Below are 24,849 nucleotides of genomic sequence, written 5' to 3'. Positions count from 1 at the left end.
TTTAAATTAAACAACTCAATAGATGATTACGTTTTCAAAATTTTCAATATATCTACCGAGTACATGACAAGTTTTGCTCTCATTATTCCTATTCTTATGCAGGTTTGAGGACGGTTGTGCACTCCTGAGATCTGCTCGTAATGCAGTGCAGACCATGGGAAACTATCGGTGCATTTAAGTATCGATGCATCGACAGTAAGAGAATTTGCAACGAGTCTAAAGCCAGGGACACATTGCATGACTTTCACAGTCATCACAGATTTTGAAAAGACTAGATGTTCACACTAACAGACTGGTTTTTTTGTGTCCTGACCGAAAGACGGGGGATCACAGGCTTAATATCTTCACACATCGAAGGATCACAGATGAGATTTTTCAGGCTAACTAAAGCCAACAGAGAGCACCAAACACTTGTGGAGACTCACAAGAGTGCCTGAGTGGATTGTCTGGTTGAAACAAAAAAGTCAAAGTTTATTTTTACATGTTACTTTTGTATACAAGTTAAGTAGTTTTGCTCTAAAATTAGCTATGCACAAGAAATCCTTTGCCTTACATTTTATGTGAAACACCTCGTTTATGTTGGTTTTAATTTTAGATTCTGTTATGTTAATTTATAGTGCGCTCTATATTTACAGCCAACCATATTTAGATCATGTTAAACAATATTACACGCAAAAAAAATAAAAATAAAAATTTTAAATCCGACCTAAAGAAAAAAAAAAGTGAAATCATCACAACTGACACCCTTCTGTGCTGATTTCCATAGGATGGAAAATGAACACAAATTTAGGATTATTATATTTAATAGAAATACAAAAAATGGGTCATTTAATCACATTTATTGCAAAACTAATAATATATGCATATAGCATTAAAAAATTAAAATGAGTACATAAAAATGAACAGCTGTGAAAAAAGTGGGGAGACCTATGCATGTGTTTATAGTGCAGATAAACTAATATATTTGTAATTTACTGTATTTCAAAATATATTGAAATATATTTTGCTTGCTCACTTATGGTATAAAGCAATGTGAGGCTCTTAATCACGACTGGCAGGATCTCTTCTGCCACTGCACGGCACCCTGCTGAATTTTAAAAGCAGTTGCACTCCCATTCTAAACTCCAACATAATTTTATTGCTTATTTATTGAGTCATTCGTAGCTTGAGGCTCAGCGCTGGCACCACACACATACAGGGAGAGTGACGAGGACTCCACACAGGAAAGATGTAAGACACTGAGTCTCTTTGAGCTGCAGCCTTTAATAAGTGAGTCCACAGGAGCTGCATGTGATCTAGGCCCATGAGGACCCCCGTAGAGCGGGACACATCAGACAGGTACCTGTGGAGCCTGAGTAGAGCGAGCCTGCATCAGAGCACGCTCTTATTTTGGATGTGAACACGAGAGTCGGGGACAATGACCTTCTGAAAAAGCTCAGGTAACTGATTTGTGCTTTATTTAGGCTGCTTTCAAACTGAGAAGCCATACTTTTTATATGTCGTCCTATAGTCAAAGTAAGTGGAAAAAAAAAAAAAATCATGCAGCTTCACACTTTGTCCTGTTACAACACAAACTGCAATGAACTTTATTTGGATGTCATGTGAGCACAACGTAGGACAATTGTGAAGTGGAACAACTGCTCACCATGTCATGGAAGCGACGTTTTGATAGCATTCTGTTCATCTATTTGTTTTGTACGTTTTTTTTTAGGAAATCACAGCAAAATGCTACTTTGTGTAGGTCTGTGAGACACAATACCAATAAAATACACTGATGTTAGAGAGTGTAATGTGACAAAATGTCTAGTAGTTCAAAGGGTGAACGAGAAGACTAAAAACGATAGTTTTTATTTCCCTACCTACATTGGTAAGTATACCGTTGCATGCGATATGCATAAAAATGCTTGCAGCGCCCATAGAACTATGTTTTAGCTGTGAATATACAATAGTGAAAGAGATTCTCCAGGGTGTTATTTTCTCTAAAAGCTTTGACAGATTATAAAGTAAAAATATTGACAAAAGGTCAGATAGTATATGACAATATGCTAAGGAAAATTACACTAAACAAAACTCCAAGAGTTGTCGATTTATGACATCTTACGGTTGAAGATTTGATTACAGAGGATATGCTGATATGACGTAGGAAATATGATCCGCTCTCTTGCCTAATCAATACATTTAATTAGCCCTCACTGGACTGAAGAGGCGATATACGAAAGGGAAATGCTAATAACATATTAGACACTTTTTAAACTGAGATGCTAAAACCTTGAGCCAGGGCCCTGAAAGCCCTGATGGGATCAAGACTGGAGAGGAGGAGAGTAATCTCTGTCTATTTTTATCAAGCCACAGGCTACAAGGAGATCAGGGCTTCACTTTGAATTTCTTTAAAGAAAAAAATATATATCTGATTTAAACTCCTAAATATATCCATCTCAGTTACCTGCAGTAGCTCCTTGACTGCATACTAACTCCATTTCAAAGTTGTCTATATCTTGCTGAATCAAAGCGGTGAGGTATAATTACACTTCCATCACAGTGTCGGACTGAGCTTCAAGCAACGACAGCTCTTATTATCTGGTCTCAACTCTGACATTAACATTCACTTTGAGGGGAAATGTCAAAAAGGTTCAAAAGGGTATTTATCGCATTAATGTTATCCAGCAGCTCAAACAACCGTCTCGGTTTAGCAGAAAGCTGCTGTTAACCTAAGTGGTTCCAGATTGTGTCCCTGGGGATGGTAAGTGGGGTAACTCAGGTTAATTAGGCAGGAGGAATTTAAGAAAACAGTCTCTCTAATTCTGGATGAATTCCTTTGCCTTGTGACTGATTGCATTCTGTGTTTGTTAAACTGAGTAAAAGGTGTATCGGGTATGTCTTTGATCTGAAAGATGAATTACCAGGACATCCAGTGCCGAGCAAATGTATTCACACCTTTCCACGTTTTGCCACATCACACGGAAAAACTTCAGCGTGTTTATCTTAATCAAAATGTGATAGACCAACAGAAAATGATGCATCATCGGGAAGTATGCAGAATAAATGGTTCTCAAGCTTTTAGCAAATGAAACTTTGAAAACTGGTGTGCGTTTACGTTTAAACCCCTTTACTCTGATGCCCTTGAATAAAATGAGATGAATCTACTTGTCTTGCGGAGTCCCATAGCTGGTCCAGCTTAACTTAATGTCACTGTGAAAGCAGCAGAGATTAGTTGATTAACTTTAGTGAGCAAACAGCATCAGCAAACGTGTGTAGAAACACATTTCATTTTCTACTGAAACATCCCCACTGTGAAACATGGTGGTGGCAGCATCATGCTAAAGAGGCAGACGTTCTCCATTTAGTCAGTAGGCACGTCATCCATTTTTATTATCTCTAATGAAAAACATGTTGCTTTTTTTATCATCCCATATTCTGTAACTTTAATCTGACACATTTATTCAAATAACACATTTAGTCAAATGATAAAAGAAAGGAAAATGACAATTGTCCTTTCTTTTCTTCATAATAAAATATCATAAAGTTCAAGTTTGGAGCACATGATTCCACTAAACATATGGTTTTGAGTCTCAGTTGGACTTTCCTGGTTAAATAAAGGTAAAATCGAGAAATAAATATCTGCACATATATACTTTATTTTTTTATCAATCCCACATATGGGCATAGAAAAGCAGTAGCAGGGTGAAACAGTGCTGTACATGTAAAACGTTAATTCTTATTCCTTAATGAGAGATCTTGTTGTGTATCTATGACATTTAAGAGTAAATCCTCCACAGCAATTAGGAGAGAAACATGCTTCATGTTAAAATTTATCCTCAGAGAAACACAAATTACTCTCTATTTAAAGCATTAAATAAAACAAATGACTTCATGTGCGCCATGTGATTAAAACACATTTTCTGTGAAGTCGGACAGCCATATGACTGTCCTACTAAATATTGGGGTAAAAAAATCCGACTGGTAAATGAAAAAAAAAAATCTAATACAACTAGAGGAAAATAGAAAACCACTTCGGGAAAAGCAGTGCTTCTATTGATAGCCTCACTAAATACACTTCCAAAAGAGATTCTTGGAGGAGATATGGGAGCTCTTGATACCCAGAAGCACACTGGGATGGCTTGTGTGCCTTGTAATAAGAAGCAAATTTATAAGACAGACACTTTCATTGTGCCATTAAGAAATGCAATAATGTTTCCTTCCTGCTGCAGGAAAACACTACTTTAAAGGTAAAATTAGATGGGGGGAAAAACACTTGTGCAGCGTCTGCAAAGGAAACACAAAGATTATGTGATTATCTAGGTTTTATTTTAAAACTGGCTTTAAAATCAGCTGCCAAATACGCAGATGTGTAAGTACAATGAAAAACAGCAGATTGCAGGAGCATTCTCGCTCCCTCAGTTCTTCCAGATTTATTTACATTTTGACTATTTTATAAGAATTTTATGAGATAGACGAACACAATGTAGTGTTTGTCTATCTCATAACTGTGAAATGGAAAGACGATAATACATGGTTTTCAAAACAATGTGCCGTACATCTATACGTACCCTCGTTTCATTCATGAATTTGTTGAACCACCTTCCTTTTTAGTCTCCAAATTCAAATCATCTGAAGTGTGCCTCTTCACTTTTTACCCGTTCTTAATTTACAAGTTTCACCACAGATTCTTAAAATATCTATGCATAGACTTTGACTGGGCCATTGTAACACAAGAACACTTTAATCCAAGCTATCTCATCCTAGTAGATGAATCATGTTTAGGTGGTATAATTTTAAATATTATTCATGTGTTGTTGTTTTTTTTTCATTTATTATTTTGGTATCGACTTCTCTACTTGGTTTGTTTTTGTCTTTCTCACTTTTTAGCTTTGCAGATTATGCTGTTACTTGAAACTATTTCAGAGTTGCGGTCCAGATTGAGATTACAACAGATCAATCAGGACTCTACGGAAGGCTTGTAGTTTTTCCTGTATCCGTTAAAAGAAAATCCATGATGCTGCCAACGCCACGAGTTCAGGGCGATCTGAACAGAAACCGAGTTTTGTTCTGTGAGAAGTTAAAAACATAAAAACCAAACCCTGCTTTGAACTTGTCCACAGCTTTGTGTCTGACCTTTCTGCTGCGTTCTCTGGTTTCCGTGATGTTTGTTTCTTAACGTTCTCTAACAAACAGAACAATTGGACTCATATTTGCCTAAAATACAACTCCAGCTAACACAACTCGGACCACATATTCCCGTTATCTCCTTATTCCTGTTCTGTCTGACAGGAAACGATGGATGGCCTCTAGAGACCCGTTTGCCCATTGCTTATTTTTGTTGTAATTTCTGTTGAGTATATACTTATTTATGCATATTTTTATGAGTGTAAGTGCCCCATAAGGTCAACAGCCTCTAAACAAATTGGAAACTCTGACTCACTTGGGTCCTCCCTCTCTGTCCGTCAGCGCTGACAGGATGTCTCGCTAATGCAGCGTGCAGCCCATGGTGGCCTGTAGCCATGCAGGACCTTGCAGAGACATATGGCCTTATTATTGCTTTTGTCTCTGGAGGTGGGGGTCCAAGGAATGGAAGGGGTGAAATTAAGTGTGTGTGCAGCACAGGTGTCTTGTGTGTGTGCGTGTGTGTGTGTGTGTGTGTGTGTGTGTTTGTAAGAGCCTTGCTATCCCCTAGAGTCGGCATCAAGATCCACCGATTCACATTCTCTACCTTCACTCAGCAGAGAGGAGGAAAATGGAATGGCTAGTTAGAGAACACACACACACACACACACACACACACACACACACTGTTCTCACGTCAACACAGACACACAAACAGCGCGCTGCATCCCAGGTGTGTGCCTGAAGGATGATTGAGAGCCAACCCTGTGTCTGAAAGTGTCCCTCGGGGACTGAAATATTCATAGCTGTGGTCCCATTGTTGTCTCAGTGCTGTTGGTGGCTGAATCCTAAATGGCATACATAAGTGCTCCTGATATTACGTGCAGAAACGAGGGCAAAAGTTGCAGTAATACATCAACCTTCACTTGTATATTACCGCTGCTGTGGCAGAGGAGGTTGCATAATTTCCCTATCTGCTTCCATTCCTCAAACCGAGCCTGACAGGGAAACAACAAAAGAATTGGGGGGAAACAAAATGAAAATCATAAGATGATAACTGATGTGGACTAAAACATTAGTTTTGTAACAAAGATTTGTATCCAGCAGTTCTTGACATTTTCTTCTGTTAAGCACAAAGACATACCCTGCAGGGCCTTGTAGAATATTCATACCCCATTAATATTCCATATTTTGACCTGTTGCCATAAACTTTCATGTATTTTGTTGAGATTTTCAAAGTAGACCAACACACAGCAGCCTGGCCGTTGCCAGCTTCACTCGATTCTCATTTCTCCTGGTGAAATTCTCCAGCAGAATTTTGTACTGTTCAATCAGCCAACAAAAGGAGAAGTTGTGTTGGGAAAAATTGTTCATTTTAGAATTGTAGTCTGCCTGTAGTTTGACAACGGCAGAGAACGAAGAGAACGAAGGCGTTCAGTCTGCGTTGGTCACGCTTCCAAATACTGAGCAATTAAACTCGGAGCAAGAGGAATGCTTAAGACATTTTATTGCTGCTGCTCTCATTAACAACTATCTCATGTGGCAATTTTCAGTAAGCTTCATAGAGTAGCTTCCTTCACAATTGAGCTGACACATTACATTACGTGCAGCGTGATTGGGTAAAATCAGACCCAAGCTGTATTGTTCTGTCACCTAAGATAGTTTTTTATCTTCTACCCAACAATATTTATGACCTGCCTGCTGTTCTCCCCAGTATCTAAATTTTGTTTAGTGGCATCAGAGAAAAACGAGCCAAAGTGAACACATTTTTGAGTCGGTGTTGTTTAAAGCAGCAAATCCAGCATGTGAGTCTAAGAGAGTATTTACACATTCTCTGAGTTGTTCTTTGCCTCTTTTTTCATTAATCTGGTTGTCCTCGGGCAGTCAATTAGCTGTGAAATCTCTGATCAATTTGAACAGTAAAAGCATGCCCTATGAAGTTAAATGAGGATTAATTATTGAATACGAATCCCCTTTCTTGCAACGTAATGTGCCAAAAAGCACAACAAGGAGGTTCAGAGGAACAGGAAGAGAAGGATGTTTTCATTTAAAGATCCCTGTGGGTTAGGATAAAGATAAGAGGAGATCACATTATAAACTAACATCTGTGTTTGCTTTAGGTTTTAGATTTTTTACTGGCTGTGGAAATAAATTCCAACTTGAAACTGAAAGCAATGATCTGCAGCCAGGGAGCCAAAACCATCAGCACCAATATAGAAATAAGTCAGAGCCGTTTGTGGGAGTGCATACATCCAACAAGCCTGAACAGATGTAATTCCTGATCCACATATGCATCAAAAACATAAGGGTGAACTGAGTCATGCTCCACGTCTGGTAAAGTTTCGGTACTTTCTTTCCCACCAACGCCTGCATATAACCAAGAAAACAACCAAAGACCCGCCTAACATTGCTGAACAAACCAATAAATATCAAAACGTCTGAACAAAACAACTTGGAGGTCAGTGCTTTCATAAAGTCAAAATTGTACAATTATTGTCCGTGATGAATTCTTTGATGTGACTTAGTGATTCCAATCAGTCTAGTAGTAAGCAATAAGTATTTGGAAGGATCTTAATTCAGGTCAAGGATCTTCTTGTGTCTTCATTAGCAGCCCCTATGATCCTCTGCCTCAGCACAGGTGGATTTATTTTTAGTCCAGCACTTGATTGTTTTGTCCCCATCCTGTCAGGATCTTGAAATATGAAATTATTGTTTTCCTTCCTCCAACCTTGCGCATCTCAACAGCCCTGAAATACTCAAAGACACAAAACGTCTTTTTGCCTTTGCCATTTAACCCTTTTGGGACTAAGACTTTAAATGTTTTAAATCTGGATATTTTTGCTTCTTTAAGGTGTCTTGATTATGTGAATGCTGGACAGAAAGTCACGTGAAAGCCAAATTTATGTGCAGATTCAGAATTTTTGAGGCTAATGGATATAAAAAAAAGTTTAACAGAGAGTTTCCGTTTCAAACAGTTTTCAATTGATTACCTCCTTCATTTGTTTGGCCTCCTTATTTACTTACAACCTGCTAGTAAATATCCTGCAGCACCAAATGCAAATGCTTGCAAGTTCTTTCCTGCACTCATGATTTTGATCAGTAGTGGATTGGCAGATAGAAGTGATACATACCTACTGGATTTTGGGTTGGATAATATTGAATTCAGGTTTTATTTTTAAAAGGACTATCTATTTTTGATAAGAATATTCAACACATTTAAAAAAAAAATCTGGTTATAATATGTTGCTATATTAGACCGCACCATACACAAAACGAGACTCACGTTTGAGACTCCAACTCGAGTCACATTTACGTTGCAAAAATGAAAACTGAAATTCTACTTGTGCCCCGAAGACTTGAGACTTTACCTGAACGCCAGGTAAAGTCTCAAGTCTTATTAACAGACTTGACACTGTTAATAAGACTTGCTTTCTTGTTTACAAGTCCAAATGATCAACTTTCTGCTCAAACAACCTCAACTTTGTTTACCAGAAAAAGGTAATGATTACTGATTATTAAGTATTGTTCTTTAGTGACAAAATTCAGTGGCTCTAAAGACAATTTTGGGAAACTCCCACTTAGACATGCAAAGTGTAATTATATTTGGTTTGTAAAAGGGGAAATAAAGGGACCCTGGTAGATGAAGCTAGTAGAACGGGTCATTAGGAGGAAGGCCATGTTTGTTTTTGCACATCCTCCATTTCCCCCCAGCACTGACTCACTTCAAGATTTCCTTGGAGTGGCCGATGCTGGAGCCCTTTTTGTCAGGCGTCCCGAGGCAGCTGGACTTCTGCAGGGTCTGTTTCCCTCGGTCCAACATCATGGTTGAGGTTGCCGTGGCAATGACAGCCACTGCGTCACGTACTCTGGCCTCGATGTTGTAGTCCCATTCGTCATATGACACAGAGATGAGCCCTAAGAGAGAGAGAAAAAGCACGAGAGATGAGGTGAGAAAAAGGCAAGATTGAAGAAAAAGGAAACAAAAGAGAAAGTGAGGGGGAAGAGACAGAACAGTGAGGAGACAGGATGCAGAAAATAGCAGGCAGAGAGCTGTTAAAAATTCCCGGAGGGTGAAGGCTTCCATGAAAAAAAAAAAAAAAAAAAAACTACGCATTTTGCTAGAGAAGCAAAACTAATAGTGAAAATATAAATCAAATTCTTAGCACAATATCGAAGAGATCACTCTCAATCAAGTATAGTACACTTAAAAAAAGACTATTGGTTAAAAATAGAAAGAGATAGCTGAATTGGAACATCAGTCTAGACTGTGAACCCCCCCTTTCCAAACGCTCACTTTGTTGCTCTTGGCTTTTCAAGCATGAGAAACTGCTTGCTATCAAATGTCGACATCCATTTCTTACACCCAAACAATTTTTCAGGTCATTTTTTTTTTCTCCCACCGCTGGTTTGGATTATGTCTTCTTTTTTATAACCTGTAATGTAAATGCATCAGAAAATGGCAAATCTGCATTATTTTTTTTTGGTCATATTTCAGAGTGTCAAAGCAATTTAACAACAACCCTAACCGTTCTTTATTTTCCTTCTGAAACAAATGATAATTAAAAAAAAAGAAATTCAGATAAGCTCTTTGTGGCGAGAGAAGAGATCTTCACTATAGAGCCACTGTGACAGGGTCTGACGTTTAGGAGAAATAATTAATGTGGGGGGTTCAGATACAGATGGACTGCTGCAAAAGCTGCTGGTTAAACTTAGGACCAACAGACATTTAATTTTTATTAAAAATAACACATGTAAAAATATAAAGTCTAAAACATTTCCCAAACAAAATAACTTTAGATTAATTAAACTCAAAACCCATCTATGCCCCACAGTGACTACCAGTGTAGTGCAAATACTCGTGGAGAACATTTGCATATGCAAAACAGCCCATCTGTCACCTGACTTTATTTTTATACTGATTTTTGGGACACATACTTCTGTTATTATAGCTAATCTTGGAAGCAAATACATTGTCTTAGAAAAGTATGTTTAGCCTCTTTAACTTTTTAACATTTGGTTACGGTACGACCCCAGACTTTATATACTGCATTGGGATTTTATGTGACAGACAAACACAAACATGATTGTGTTTGTCATGTTTTTCATTATTTTTTTACAAAATAAATAAAACAAACTGTGGTTAGCATTCAGTCAATCTGATACTCTTAAAGAAGATCCGATATAACCAACTTCCTTAAGAGTTAAACGGAGTTCCCCTGCGTTCAATCCAGTCCCACAATAAATTCATCTGTGAAGCTTTCGGAGGTTTGTTAAGAAGATCAATTTATTCCACTATCTAAAAACAGAAAAATGTTAACCTACCCAACCATGTCTGTCAATATAAACTGATCAGAGAGATATAATCAGAGAAAGAGTAAAAACAGCCATGGTAACTCTGGAGGAGCTGCAAAGATCCACATCTCAGGCAATGACAATATATCGATAAGTCAATTATTATTACACATGTTTGGCTTTTATGGAAGTGCCAACTAAAAAGCAATTCTCTGAAAGCCATAACGAGGCCTACTTACAGTTACCGACAAATCATGTAGAGGAAGAAAGTCAGATGTGACCAAATATGAAACATCAAACTTGGTGGAAATCTAACTCTGCACATCACCCTGAACATACCACCCCCACTAAGGTGGTGGCAGAATCTTGCTGTGGGGATGGATTTCTACACTAGGGACAGGAAACTTAAAAAGGACCTCACAATTAACTCTCTATATAGCACTACCTTCACATCAGTGTTAAAAGTTGTTGGTTGCAACATAAAAAATGACTCCTGACTGCATTCTGCTGCATATGTTGCATTCCTAGAGTCTAATTGCATGGCACTGATATGAATTAATAGTTCTTTGCATACCTATAGGGAAGACAGATGGAACGTGGTCTGCATCACCAGCCACCAGCGAAGGTACGATCCAGGTGTAGCCATAACCTGTCAGGCCTACGGAGTGGGCCACTTCAAAAATGGTGGTCGCTTCCTCCTTGGTGCAGTAGAGCAGGATGACTGGACTCTGCAGCTTCTTCATCTGATTCTGGATCTTGGAGTCTCCGTCGTCCACAGACATGTCCAGTATGATGACTTCTTCAAGCTCCCAGCCCACAAAGCTGTTCTCAATTGTGCTGCGTACCTGGTTGGAAAAGGAAGAGGTGAGCTGAGGAAGTGTCGGGTGAACGCAGGCGATGGAGTGTGGAGATGCATCCTCCCAATTCTGCTCCCAGGTTGCTACACAACTACTCTGTACACGCCCCTGGAGAGTTGGAAAGAGCGTTCAATTTTCTGTTTTAACAAAACTAAAATAAGACAATCTGTTTCCCATAAGCTTTAGGCAGGAAAGGAGCTGTGCTGGAGGCACTGTGGTACACCAGTAGCACAAAACCACATGAAGATGGAGGTGCTGTGACACTAAAAGTAATTCACTGTCTTTCTGTTTGCACTTACTCCTGAATTTTTAATCAAAATAAAGCATACGGATGAAAATAACATGTTTTTGGAGTCCTATTTTTAGGAGCAACCCAGAGAAATGCTGACTGAGTTATTTAAATGTAGTATTTGTTGCTAGTTTGCGCGTTTTTGTTTACAAAAGTCCTGTCAGTTTTCCCTGTTTTCCCCAAACTGAGACTATGATTGTATCTTTTGTTGAAAGGCAAATTTGTTTAGATAGACTTCAGTTGTTCTATTTATTTATTTGGGGTATTTAAAATGTCTTCCAGTTCCAGAGTAAAGTGTTCTTTAGAAATTAAAGTTTACTGATTTTGAGAGGGTGTACCTACGGTATAATGCCATTATTATTATTATTATTATGTCACTTGAAAACTCTCAAAAAGGCAGTGTTCTTGATTATCATAATAGTTTTTGGGACAATTTATTTTTGAGCAAAATTTGCTATCATAACAGGACTAAACAGTACTGTGCAAAAATACTACAGTATATGTTAAACTTGAACAGGGAGCGCCATCATCTTTCAGTTCATACACCCTGCCAGCAGGGGGCCCACTTGAGCACTTGGCTTCTCACACACAACATAAAAATCTGAATTTCAAACTATGGTCTGATGAAATTGTTTTGTCATAATTTAATGTGATTATTCATTCATTTCTGATGTTTGTGTCTGCTAGTGTCATGCTTTATGCATGCTGTATTTGTGACTAAATCAATAAACAAATTACCACTTTCCATGTGCAGATGTAGACACGACCAATTAATCGGAATTGTCCTTCCCCTTTTTCTGAGTCTGCACTAAAAAGCTGCACACAGGACACATCTGCCAGACCAGGTGAATGAGAGGAATAACCTTGTCAAGACGTCTAATTTGCTGCTACGAATTTGATAGTGAGATGGTCAAGAAGAAACATTGAAGAAAACTTATTTGTATGCAGCTTGGTAAATCATGAAATTAGGGATGGTAAATGGGCAAAGAGTCAAGCTTAGACAGCCTGGACAGCTTATAAGAAATGCCCTCACTGAGGAGGAAGCTGGTGGGAGATGAACTTGACTGGAAATAAGGCAAAACAGTAAGGGAAAATGTTGGATGCACAAAATTAATTACAACGTATTTATCTTTAAATTTCCATTTTTTCCTGATTTTGTTTTAATTTTTACAGTAAACAGAATCACAGATATGTCCTCAAATTAACGTAGCTAAAGGCAGACAGAGTGTTTTGAACAAAGACTGACTCGTATGCTGCTCTTGTTACAATCCAATCAAAGTTGTAGTACATCGCATGCCTTTCTTTTTATGAAGCGAACAAGCACAACCTTTTTCAATTTTGTTTGTTCTACAATTATTTACATCGACAGAAATCTGGTTTTATTCCTTTCGTAGAAATATATTGCATGTTTATTGTATTAGTGGGAAGCTAAAAATTGAACTTTTCACAGTAAGCTTATTCTTGTGTTTATAGCAAATTTAGTTTTTTTTTAATAAAATGTCCTGATCCTTGAACTGATTTTGGTCTGCCTGGCAAAGAGTCAGACACCACTGAGCTACAATATGCTGGGTTTTGAGGCAATCAAACCTTTAGGAAATCCTATTTTCTGTCTTAAACTGGCTCTTTTCATAAGTTAATTTAAAGAACGGTGTCTTTGTGACTGACTGCTGGTAACAAAGAGCCCAAAAATAAATTTTGCCACTGGTTAAAACATTACATGCTCAACAAGGACTGATTACTGGTATGCCAAGTTTTAAAAGGTGTACAAGGTTTAAAACATTTTAAGAGCCAGGTAGTCTCTTGCTCCATACTTTCTTCAAGCTACTGAACTTTTCCTGCATTCACAAGAAAGACGCATAGCTGTAAAAAGTCACATGATGTCATATGGTGGTGGTGGTAGTGGTGAGGAGAGGACACAGAGACCCAGGTAAGATGAAGATGATGGTGATTTAATGTTAATGTCGAGGTACAGAACAACGGGGAGCACAAAGAACACAGGGAAACAGACTGGTTCACACGACGAGGATCCGACAGGAGACAAAGACAACAGGTGAACTTAAATACACAGGGAGGGTAATCAAGGAATGAGACACACCTGGGAAGCAATCAATGGAGAGGACAGGACAGAGACTCACAGGAAAACAGGACTGAACACAGAAAATCTCAAAAATAAACACACAGAAACGCGGATCATGACACATTAAATGCATTTTGCTGAAGTGTGCCGAGGCAGGACCGATTACCGGACTCAAGATTTGCATAGATTTGTTTTAGAATAATCAACACTTTTGAATAAAACAGGTTAGGTAGATCATTTGATATAAGAAAGTCCAATATTACACAGAATACGCTCTTTACAAGTGCTCAATTACTCAGGTTTTTAATCTATATTCTTGCTTAAGGTCATGTATAAAACTTTAAAAAAAATATGTAGATAACATTATTTTAATTACAATAGTCAATATGCAATATTGCAGGAACGCTACATAGTAGGACTAGTTATTGCTTTTTTGTTTCAGCTAAAAGTAATTAGACGACTGGTTTAATTTTTGTGTAAGTCATGTAAAAGTATAATATTTGTACTTTCTGCTGTGATACTATAGGAAAGTCAGACAAGCCCATGCTACTAGCAGTACAAAAAGGTTATTTTGTCTTATTAAAACTATTGGTACTTGTGTGCATTTAGAAAACCCCATTTTACTCACACAACTATAAAAAAAACATTTTGTCCAGAGGTGTCCAAACTTTTGCATGCCTCTGAATTAGTAAGTTGATACAAAGTGAATCTGACCATTGTAAAAAAGCTCATCAGAGGAGCATGAGCTTCTTCTTTTATATTCTTATTTTTCATTTTTAAATGGCTCGCTGCTTTAATATTCAAAGCAAAGATGCTTGACACTGCCGCACTATCACTATGAAATTTGATTAGATGACTTTCAGTAACCTTGTCGTGTCTCTCAGATGTTCTAAGTTATTCAGGAGCTCATGCTCTCCCTTTTCATTTTAACTGGTCTGTTCCCTGCCTCAGAGATAAGCAGGCTGAAGCTGCATTCAGAAGGGCATGTTAAGCCTTCTCCATTAAAGCGAAGAGAAACGGGAGAGAGCTATCCACTTGGAGCAAACTCTGACAAACTTTATCATTTTGAAATGCTGATAATTAGGGCTTCAAAACCAGAGGATATGTGCCTGGAGACAGATGAGCTTCAGACCATTTCAGTAGCTGAACTCAGTCCTGACAGAACGAATCCCATAAAACGGAAGATAAGAATAAACTTTAAGTGATTTTCCTTGGATTGCAAAAAGGAAAAGACAACAGTTACTGCTGCAGGATGCCGCCAAAGTGTCTTTTTGTGCGTTTACCTTGTTGATAAAGTCCTGATACCCAGGGTAGTATGTGGTGACGATAGAGAAGATGTACCAGTCATACTCCTCCATAATGTTCAACATGACGGACGCCTGCTGCTCGATGGAGGGGCCAAACTGGAAGAACATGGAGTGGTCGTCCTGGAAACCAGAGACATGGGACCAATCAGCAAACAAGGTCATGAGTCACACATCATGGGAGAGAGCAAGAAGGTTTAGGGCATGGATAATTGTGGAGCATGTCCAGTTCCTGAGAGCCTCAGAAACAAAGCAGGTCTTGCATGACTGAGCTTTTTTTCTGTTTGTTCAATGTGAGACAGTTTGACACATTTAGTCATTTAAGCAATATCCTGCTCCACATATCGTGTCAAATATTAAAGTACATAAATTGACATTTACTAAAGTAAACATTTGGTTGCTGAAGTATTCCCTTGAGTTTTTGCCAAGTTACAACCACATACTTCAATGTGTTTTCTTGGAACTTTACGTTATAGACCGACACTGAGCAGTGCAATATTGTAAAGTGATAAGAGAATTGATAAATGCTTTTTAAAATGCTGCGAATAAAAATGGCAAAGTTGGATGTACATGTTTAAGTCACTGCTAGCCTGATATCCCATAGTAAAACCTGGCTCAATCACTTTGTATCGGAAGGAACAGTTTGCCACCACGGCAATGAGCAAATCTCATGATTTTCTAACTAATAACTAGAATGACACTAGCTCAGGTGTGAGATTATGCCCAGTTCACCCTTCAAGAAAAATCCAAAGCAGCACAAATAAAAAACTGTCAAGGAAGGAAACCTGTCAAGAGGCCGCAAAAAGACTTGAGACTGGGAAGGAGGTTCCTGTTCCAGCAGGAAATCAGCCCCAATCATGAAGCCAGGGAAACAACGCAGATCAAAGCATGCAGATGTGTTAGAATGATTCGGTCAGACAGAGCTAAATTTGAGCCAACAAACGAAGATTGCTGCTATTATGTTCTCCACCCAATCAAAACTGGCAGAAAAAAAAAAAAAAAAAAAAAAAAAACTGGTGAAGATGAACTATGAAAACTTCAGCTGTAACGGCAGCAAAAGTGATTCTATAAAGCTTAGGTTCGGCTGGGGAATTCAAATGCCACTCTTTTTTACGTTTTTATTCATTACTAACACCTCCTATGTGCGCCACACAAAACTGGAACAAAGCACACCCAACTTCTTTACAGGTGCAATAATAAATATGCACAACTCTTTAACTGTTGTAAATTTTTACACAATGTTCAACAGTTTTAACTACGACTATTTTTCCAAGACTCTTTATTTGTATTTTCAGGCGTCTGATTCACGGACACCAAACTTTTTTTTTAAAAGGTCATTCTCCTTGTGAGACAATGGAAGATGTTTTCTTTTCGCTCGGGGAGAACATTTGGCTCTAAAATACCATCAAGGACAGGTCAGTAACTCACTTCCAAACAGCCAGGAAACTTGTGGGGATGAAGATGTCCACACTTGTTATTTAGAAATGCAAATAACCAGCGGCGACAAAAGAGACAAGCTGTAATAAGAAACTCATCCTGTCAGTTGTTTCCCAGTTTGTACAGAACAAGACGTCCTGCTGAGAGGTGACAAAGACGGAGGGAGGTGTTGGATCGGCCTTTAAATATTGACCTCTGCCTACACACATACTTATAAATCAATCAATCATGGCAGCAGGGTAGGACTAATGCATTTACCCCTGCTCTGATGTCAGCCTATATCTTCCCATTCATCCGCCGTTTTCCCCCAGGGGAAAGAATGAACGTGTTCCATAGTTTCCGCTTTAATCATATGGTTATATCCTATCATTGTCAAATCACGGTGGAGATACTGGCAGTGTTGGAAATAATTGTCTGAGTAGCGTGTGTATGTGCCGGCCGAACCCTGACACATTATCCAACCTGGCAGCATGGCGGTGCGTACACTCCACTCTGTTAAAGGAGGTAATGAATGCATTCTCACGTTGATTGGCAGCCGGCGCACCGTTCACCCTCTAACTCACACCTGCTTTGAAAAAGTCATACTTGTTTAAGCATTTCCCTCCAGCGGTGCACGTCTGAATGACTCACTGATGAGTGCTATGTGCACCTTATCTCACCCTTTATTATTCAGCCATTCTTTAACCATGTCACAAATCTAGGTTTCCATCTGTTGCCTCCTCGTTCACACGTCTCCCTGGCTACTAGAGAATAAAAAAGGCTGGAGGTGTTGTGATTTTTACTGCCATTGAAAATGATCGGTTTTGCCTAATCAGTCTGAGCAGCCCGATCTGCTAAAGCTTTGAAATCTGTGCCGTTATAAATGTGCTAAAAGTGTGAAGCGCTCCCTGTCTGATCCTAATTCAAATTGTCTAGAGTTTGCCGGATGTTTGAGAGATCACACAGATGGAGATCGTCTCTGAACGTCGCCTTTTAACTCTTGCCATAAATTCTTATTGAGATTTAGGCAATAATGTAATGTGATATGTCTGATCTAGACCATTCCTTCAAAATCTCACAAAATGCCTCATTACGACCCATCCTCACTGAAGCAGGGTTGTAATATCCAGAGATCCAGGCAAAGAGCAGCTTTTTGTTTAGTTCCTTAGCTGGTTTGAATCAGTCTATGTCCTTTGTACTCTCTAATTTACTCAAACAGTATCATTTCCCCTTCAGTGCCATGTCTCCCTGCTTTGTCTTGATCTCACTTTTTCCCTGCGTCTTCTTTCCAAACGCGAGTGATGTACGATGTAATCACTCATGAAATCAAACCTGCCATTCGTCGGCTATTGTGAGGGCACTGCTTTCTAAAATTGCAGCTATTCATTGTCACATTCTGTTTTCTTCTTCACGTCCTAATAACCCTATTTTATGTCATATCTATTATTCACATCGGTGCGAGTTTTTTCCTCTTCCATTTTTATTTGACTCCTCCAACATTGCCCTGTCTTTTTCTCTTTGTCTTCCATTTTTACATAATGGCCTGTGGCTCCATTAATTCGTGTCACAGGGGTGTGAAGGGATGGTTGTTGTAAAGTCTGTGTGCAGCATTTAGTGGAGCTGCTTGCCTCCTCGCTTGCTTGTCTGTTTTTGATATAATATTCCATCAAGAGTCCAGAGGGGGAAAAAAAAAGAAAGAAGTAATTTGTCTTCACTCTTTGTGTGTATGCCTCTGTCTACTCACAAATTAGCTTTCTGTGAACGGTCAAACGTTTACCCCACAGATTTTAAACAGGGTTGAGTTCAAGGCTTTGGGGAGGCTTAATCAATCCCTTCTCCATGCATTGCAAATTAAGTTTCGATGAATGTCCGATTGCAGCTTCCAATTCTGAGAAATCTTTTAGAATTAACGTTAAATAAAGGTTTCACAAATTACAAACTAGGTTTCGAATATTCTACTTTCAGTGTAGAATAATCTAGTCCAGGTTTGAAGAGTCTAAGTATTGATGTTTTTAATCAAGAGCAGATTAAAGATGCTCAAGGTAGTGAAAAAAATAGGTGGACTCGCCCTTTAACCATTTTCTGAATCGGAAGCTGCAATAAGAAGCTTCGTTTTTTTGCCAAATGGAAGAATGAAGTGGAACCGTTTCTAAATTCTTCAACATCGGCAGGGTTGAAAACCAACAAAGTTAAATAAGATTCACCATTTCTGATTAAAATTGTGGTCAAAAATGAGGATGTATATTTGTGTCTGTATATGTATATTTGACCTTGTGTAGATTACAGAAATTTTTTTTAAAAATCAAGACAAATTCAAATAATATGAAAGCCCAAAATAATATGACATCTATTCCAATGATCAGTGTATGAAAAGTTCTGGGTAGAAAAATGTAGTTTTCCAGCTAAAATATTTCTTCTCTTGCATTTGGAAATTTGATTTCGCTCGCTAAGCAGTCCAACGTCTCCTTTGATGCATTTTATCATTTCATTATGCACCAAATGTTTTCAGTGGTTGAGGGGTTTGAACTGCCAACAAGCCAATTTAACACCCAGAGTCTTTCACGCCCACTGAAGCCAGCAGAGCAAACAAACTGGTCTGCATGCGGAACAATCGTCATTTTATGAGATGGCATTTTTGAAACACGTCTGAGCACTATTCCAAGTTTCCAGGGTAGAGCTGATCAATCCATGTATGTAAAAACTGCTTTTCCATCCAGTTTTTCCTCCCACAACGATTGGTGTCCAGGCTGGCTATCTGGAAGTTCCAACATCAACATGCGTGATAGGATAATAGACTTCCTGCCAGATTGCTCCAGGAGAATCAGACTGGATCCCGACGCCTCAACTGCTCTCAGACCGAACACCGGGACACCACAGGGTTGTGTGCTCAGCCCACTCCTCAACAGCCTCTACACACATGACTGTGTCGCCACTCCTCACAACAAAACAAACAACAAGATCGTAAAGTTTCTGGATGGCTCAATAATAGTCAGCTTAATCTTGAGCAAGAAGAGAGAGAGCGGGTTTCAGAGTGTGCATACTCAATAACCTGCTCCTCAAAACCACAAAAACAAAGGCCATTGTTATTGACTGCAGGAAGAGCAAAAGAGGCATCCAGTCACTCATGATCGATGGTGGCCTTTGTGGAGAAAGTACCCGTGTTTGGGTTTCTGGACATCGAGCTGGAGTGCCATTCAAGGAGCTGCTGAATGAGGCTCAGCAGAGAATGTGTTTACTGAAGATCCTTGGAAATACATTGTTCCACAAAACCTGCTGGCTTCCCATCACTGTTGCAGAAGCCACGCTGATGTATTAAATGTGTGTCGAACGGCCTCTGCACTTCTTCAGAGAAGAAAAGCGCTCGACGGGGCTGCCAGAGAAAATAATTAGTCATTTTATTTATTAAAGAATGTTGGTGCACTGGTTGGCTTTTGTTTATGCCTTTAACCTGCATGCATTAAAGAACGTCCTTAAAGACGAGCACTGCGGTAGGGAAACATGCGGCGAGAGGAGAGCTAAAAATAAACTTCGATGGCGTTCAGTCAGCTTTCACAGTGGGGACTTGATTTGTAAACTGAGCTTTTTTAAAAGATTCATAGACTAATCTAATTAGCTAATGACGCTGAAAGACCAAGCTGCTGTGTTTGATTACATCTGTCTGCATCAGATTTGACTGACATCATAATCCCGCATTAGCAGTTTGTTTTCGCTGGAAAAATTAATATTAATCATGCTCCATTAAATAAAACCTGAATGAATATACACATCTGCAGGTCACGCCATGCTCTGCACAGTGTTTGAGTTTTATGGTTCTTTTATTTATTTATTTATTTTTTTTCATTTCTTGAGACAAAACCGATTTCCAGCCAGTTAAATGATCCAGTGATCATTCACAAAAATAGTCAAGTTTTCTTGTGAATACTGATAATGCTCATTAAGATTTAAACATGGGAGTTCCACAAGGTTGGATTTTAGGTCTGATGTTTATTAGGGAAGCACACATTGGGAGAATTTAGCAGTTGTTGCCTTTAACACACATCAGGCATGCCACACTAGAGTGCGAGGATAGATTACAGGAATCCAGCCTGAAATCCAGCTTTATCAAAAGTATCAATGCTTCAAATGTGAGTTGTTCAATAGAAGATAATAGTAAAAGTCATTACGTGACCATTTACATGATGGCCATTTTCGTGATGTCATCAAGACACTGCAATAATTTCCAAAGCTATGGTGATGAAGCAGAGCTCCCATGTTGCCACATGACCGAATAATCTACTTAATGCATTTTTGAAATGCAGATAACAAGTCTTGAATGGCAGAATTTTCTTCAGCACAATCAAAACAAATCTTTAATTTCAGTAACTGGCCTTAAAATTCACAGAGAATTTTACAGCACAGTCGCAATGAACCTTTCAGAACAAGTAAACAAACCTTTTCCGAAAAAGTATTCTATAATATGAAGAAAAAACAGGCTTGGACCATTTCTCCCTTGGTCCTAATAAGACCCTAATACATAACATAAATAATTCATAACTTAATTTAATTAATGCAATGCCCTGATCTTACTAAACAGAACAAAGAGTTGCTAAAAAAAATTTAAAATCTCATAAAAAGTGTTGAAGGGGACCATAAAGCAAGCTCATCGTCACCACAGTTTTACAGTCTCTGCATTGACTACTTGCATGTTTATTATCTATTTTAAAGTACTTTGATTGGTTTTTAATGGTTATAGTCCAACTTTTGGTAATCTGAGTAGCTTTTACTCTACAAACAGTCCAAACTGCTAATGTGACATCAGGAGAACGCATTTCCTCCAGTTCAGCATTTCATTTTTATTAACCTTTGTTTCGTTTAAGCTTCGACAGTTTAAAAAGCGACCCAAAAAAAAAAAAAAAACTAAAATTAATGGGATTAGTTCAGCCGCAATAAATTCATTGAAGAACTGCAAAGCATTCAGCTGGAATTTATCTGCGACTTATTTGTCTTTGTTTATTACAGTCAACCTAACAAAAAGATCACAGCACAAAAGATATAAATATAAAATAAAAATAAAACAACTATCTGATCACAAAGATCTTCCCAGCATCTCAGAATCCACTGGTGTACTCTTTTATCTGTGGCGAGTCAGGGCCAGTTAATTCATTGCTGTCATGTTTCTTTGTATCATTTTTCTCGCTGCCTTTATGCATCTTTTGTTTTCTTGCTGATCGTGAGACACATCAAACATTGCTTTCATGTTTCAGCCTGAGCCCACCATTCTCAAAATAGTTGCACAAACCCTGCAACAGTTGTGTGAATCCCCCTCCCCACAACACACATACACACACACACGCACGCACGCGCACACACTCCTCAGAGCAGCTGGTGGGAGAGTGAATCACTCGAGGAGCAATATTCAACCTTTGTGCAGATAAGCCACGAGAGCTCTCTAAGTAAAACAAACCTCTGTGTGTCACTCCTGCTCCCTGACGTACTGATCTGCAGCCTAAAGTGCGAGCATGACCTCCAGTTAAGAGGTTAACGCCGGCGCTCTCACTGAACTCACTGGAGATCCCAGCGGATGACAGAAATAACCACATGCTAATGCATGCAGTCATCTGTGTAAATATACACAAAGTTTTCTGTTTTTTCCTCCTCCTCCCCCCCTCCCCCAGATGATCCAGACGGAGCGAGCGTCTTATCCTCTCAGCAGGAGGCATTAGAATGAAACACGCCTGCCAGAGACGAGTCAGGAGCTGCTGCTTGATTTAAACCCATTAGGACAGTGAGTTTTTCCTTCGTTTGTCACAGACACCTCTCAGGGCACGTGATCAGCCCGCCGCAGCCGCCGCAGCTGCTGCATCGGTGTGCAGCGGCGCCGCACGAGAGCTGAGCCGAGCCGAGCGATCCTCCAGAGGGAGGGCTGAGAGGATTTGGCAACTCATCTCCATGTCATGCCAAAGAAAGCCTGTCTCCAATTAGATTTGTAGAAGAAGAGCGACATTTCGGCCCAGTGCTCGACAACCCCTGATGGAGAGAAGGATTGGGGGTGGGGAGAGGGGGAGGTGGTGAGAGGGGGTGGCTGCTAAAGCCGGAGAAAGACTTACTTGAGAAAACAGGCAAGCAACCCTCAGAAGTCACAGAGGCAAGGCTTCACAAACACAAACATAAAAAAAAGTGAGGGGTGGGGGAAAAAAAGCTCCCATCCGATGGCAGTGCACACATCTTTCCCTCCAACACTCGGCTTTTTCCACTTCATTACACTCTTCTTTCAGCACTTTTATCTTCATCCTCTCCTCCTCACAGCCTGAGCACTGCTGCTGCTGCTGCTGCCACTCCTGCTCCATTTAAGCCCAACCTGCCTCAGCCTCACATTTCCAATGAAGCATAGCATCTTGTGTTGATTCATTTTGTACTCAGCGATTTAATAATAAATGAGCAAGTTTTCGTTTCTAATTGTTAGTTTTACTTTAAAGCTCCCGTTAATGTCCGACAGAGTTAATAACATTATTTTTGGGCCAAAAAAAAAAAAAGTGTCGGTGAAACACAGCTAAAAAGCACAACTTTTTCACGCTGTCAGAATCTGAGCTGCTTTTTATAATGTAAAATATGCTAAGCGACAGAAAAATGACAAACGAAGGGAATATTTGGAAACACTATTTATTTATTTAGGTCACAGTTAATGAAGATAGCCCATATAATGAAAATCTTCAGCTATGAAGTGTCGATGCTGTTAAATCTGTCTTTGTTTTTTATTCACTATGATTGTGTGGCGTGCGTAAATACAATAGATGCGATTAAATCAGCGGCAGCCACTTCTGGTCAGTGATTTTCATCCTGTAACATTAATGCGGCTGATATTCTTTGATTTGTATTCCGTTGCTGCAGGTTGAACAATCAGAGCACATTGTGTTCGACGTGGTGTTACTCAATCGGGTCTACGAGTGTTAATCAGAACCTTCGCAACAGAACGCGTAAAGGGGACGTCACGCTGAGTTGAAATTCGGAAAGATTTTTGTTGATTTGATTCCACGACTTCTTGCTTGAACAAAGGCGGTTCAAGTGACCGTCCATACGAACCAAAACAACTTTATTTCAAAATACTAAAATAACAGGAGGAGTCTGCATGGGGAAATAAAGGGCAACTTCCCCCTTTCAAGTTTTATGTTCTTAAAATCATACTTATAAAAATTTTAGGTCCTTGAAAACTGCAATTACGGCCCTGCATCGTACCCCGTCAGCGCCATGAGCAGCGGAAGCGGGTGTGTGACCCAGAATGGTGTTCAGGGATGAAACGGGAGGTTAAAGAAAGTGAGCATTTTGAGACAAAGAACGCTTATGCCTAAAACTTGTCTTTGTGTTCTTAGAAGTGACAGTGATCCAATAAGTGAGGAAACTTTAAAAATCTGCAGTGCATCTAATAGTTTTTTCACCACTGTTATGTTTTAGCTGGAAAGCAGCAGGATACTACTTTTTTTAAATTTATTTTTACTTAAATTAGGTCAGTTGGGGTAGCTGCTTAAGTTTGGAATTTATTATGGATTTTCTCTAATTCATAAAATGTCAAAAAATATGCAGAAACGTGTAAAATAACATGCATACACATTGTAACGTGAATAAACTTTACAATTTTTTTTACAAGGAGAACAGCCAAAAGTACATCAGAAGCTGTTTGCACACTAGTCTTCTGTCTACCGATGGCACCTTAAAGACAACCAAAGTGTCGTAATGTTCAGCCTGCAGCAGCACATGCTGGTTTCTACCTTTTCAGTCAGTGTTGGTGGGTGGCTGGTTCAGGTGGCGGTAGTAGATTTGTACCGGTGTCAGGAATGGCAGGTTACATCCTCGGCTCCATATGTCTACTAACGGTGCTAAATAGTCGCAATGACTGAAATCAATGTGGCTACTGTCTTCACAGCTGAGACAAATCTGCTGCAACCTCAGATTTATTTAAGGCTTTAAATGATGCTGCACATCACAAAACAAGTTAAAAATGTGAAAGTTAAACGCAGACGTTGATGCAGGAGAAATGTTTTAATATTTCCTTAGATGGTTATGTTCTTTTTCAATTTGCCATTTAAGTTTCGTGGACAAGTTCAAACACTCAGCTCTAAATGCCCATTGAGTATTTTACGAAATCCATACCGCCAGAAACAACTCGTAGCAAGTTTCTAATGCAGAAGACCTTTTAAAGTGTGATTTATTTTCAAAAACGTTATTAGTTTATTCTTTCTGCGGTGCCTGGAGGACAGCATTCTGTCTTCTTTCTCTGTGAATCACTTAACGCCGCTTATTATAGGCACACTACATTAAGTGTGCAGCATGAAGTTGGTACAGGTGAGAAAGGGAAAGCATGTCTCGGCATAACGACGCCGCTATCAACACATTCCCCACAAATCTCCGACTGAAACTAACATCTTTGGTTGCGTCGCCTTTGTGCTTCACAGAGTCTCCACACTGCTGGCGGTACGTTTTGTTCATAGCCGCTTCCGGGAAAAAAAATGAAAACTATTACTCATTCCAGAGGGCACCTGC

General features: G+C 39.2%; 1 protein-coding gene across 1 annotated transcript in view; it reads right to left on the bottom strand.

The window, feature by feature from the left end:
- The window catches only part of grin2bb (glutamate receptor, ionotropic, N-methyl D-aspartate 2B, genome duplicate b), an 82,574-nt gene that overhangs the window by 28,922 nt on the left and 28,803 nt on the right, over positions 1 to 24,849 (bottom strand). The window contains exons 2-4 of the mRNA XM_088007526.1: positions 14,899 to 15,042; positions 10,967 to 11,237; positions 8,823 to 9,015 (exon numbers count right to left, since the gene is read on the bottom strand). Of these exons, the coding sequence (XP_087863652.1) occupies positions 8,823 to 9,015; positions 10,967 to 11,237; positions 14,899 to 15,042 (608 nt within the window). The remainder of the gene's footprint in view (positions 1 to 8,822; positions 9,016 to 10,966; positions 11,238 to 14,898; positions 15,043 to 24,849) is intronic.

The sequence above is a fragment of the Poecilia mexicana genome, unplaced genomic scaffold (assembly GCF_051168715.1).
Source record: "Poecilia mexicana isolate PSO_F unplaced genomic scaffold, ASM5116871v1 scaffold_1, whole genome shotgun sequence".
Classification (NCBI taxonomy): domain Eukaryota; kingdom Metazoa; phylum Chordata; class Actinopteri; order Cyprinodontiformes; family Poeciliidae; genus Poecilia; species Poecilia mexicana.
This window is presented reverse-complemented; position numbering and strand designations above follow the sequence as displayed.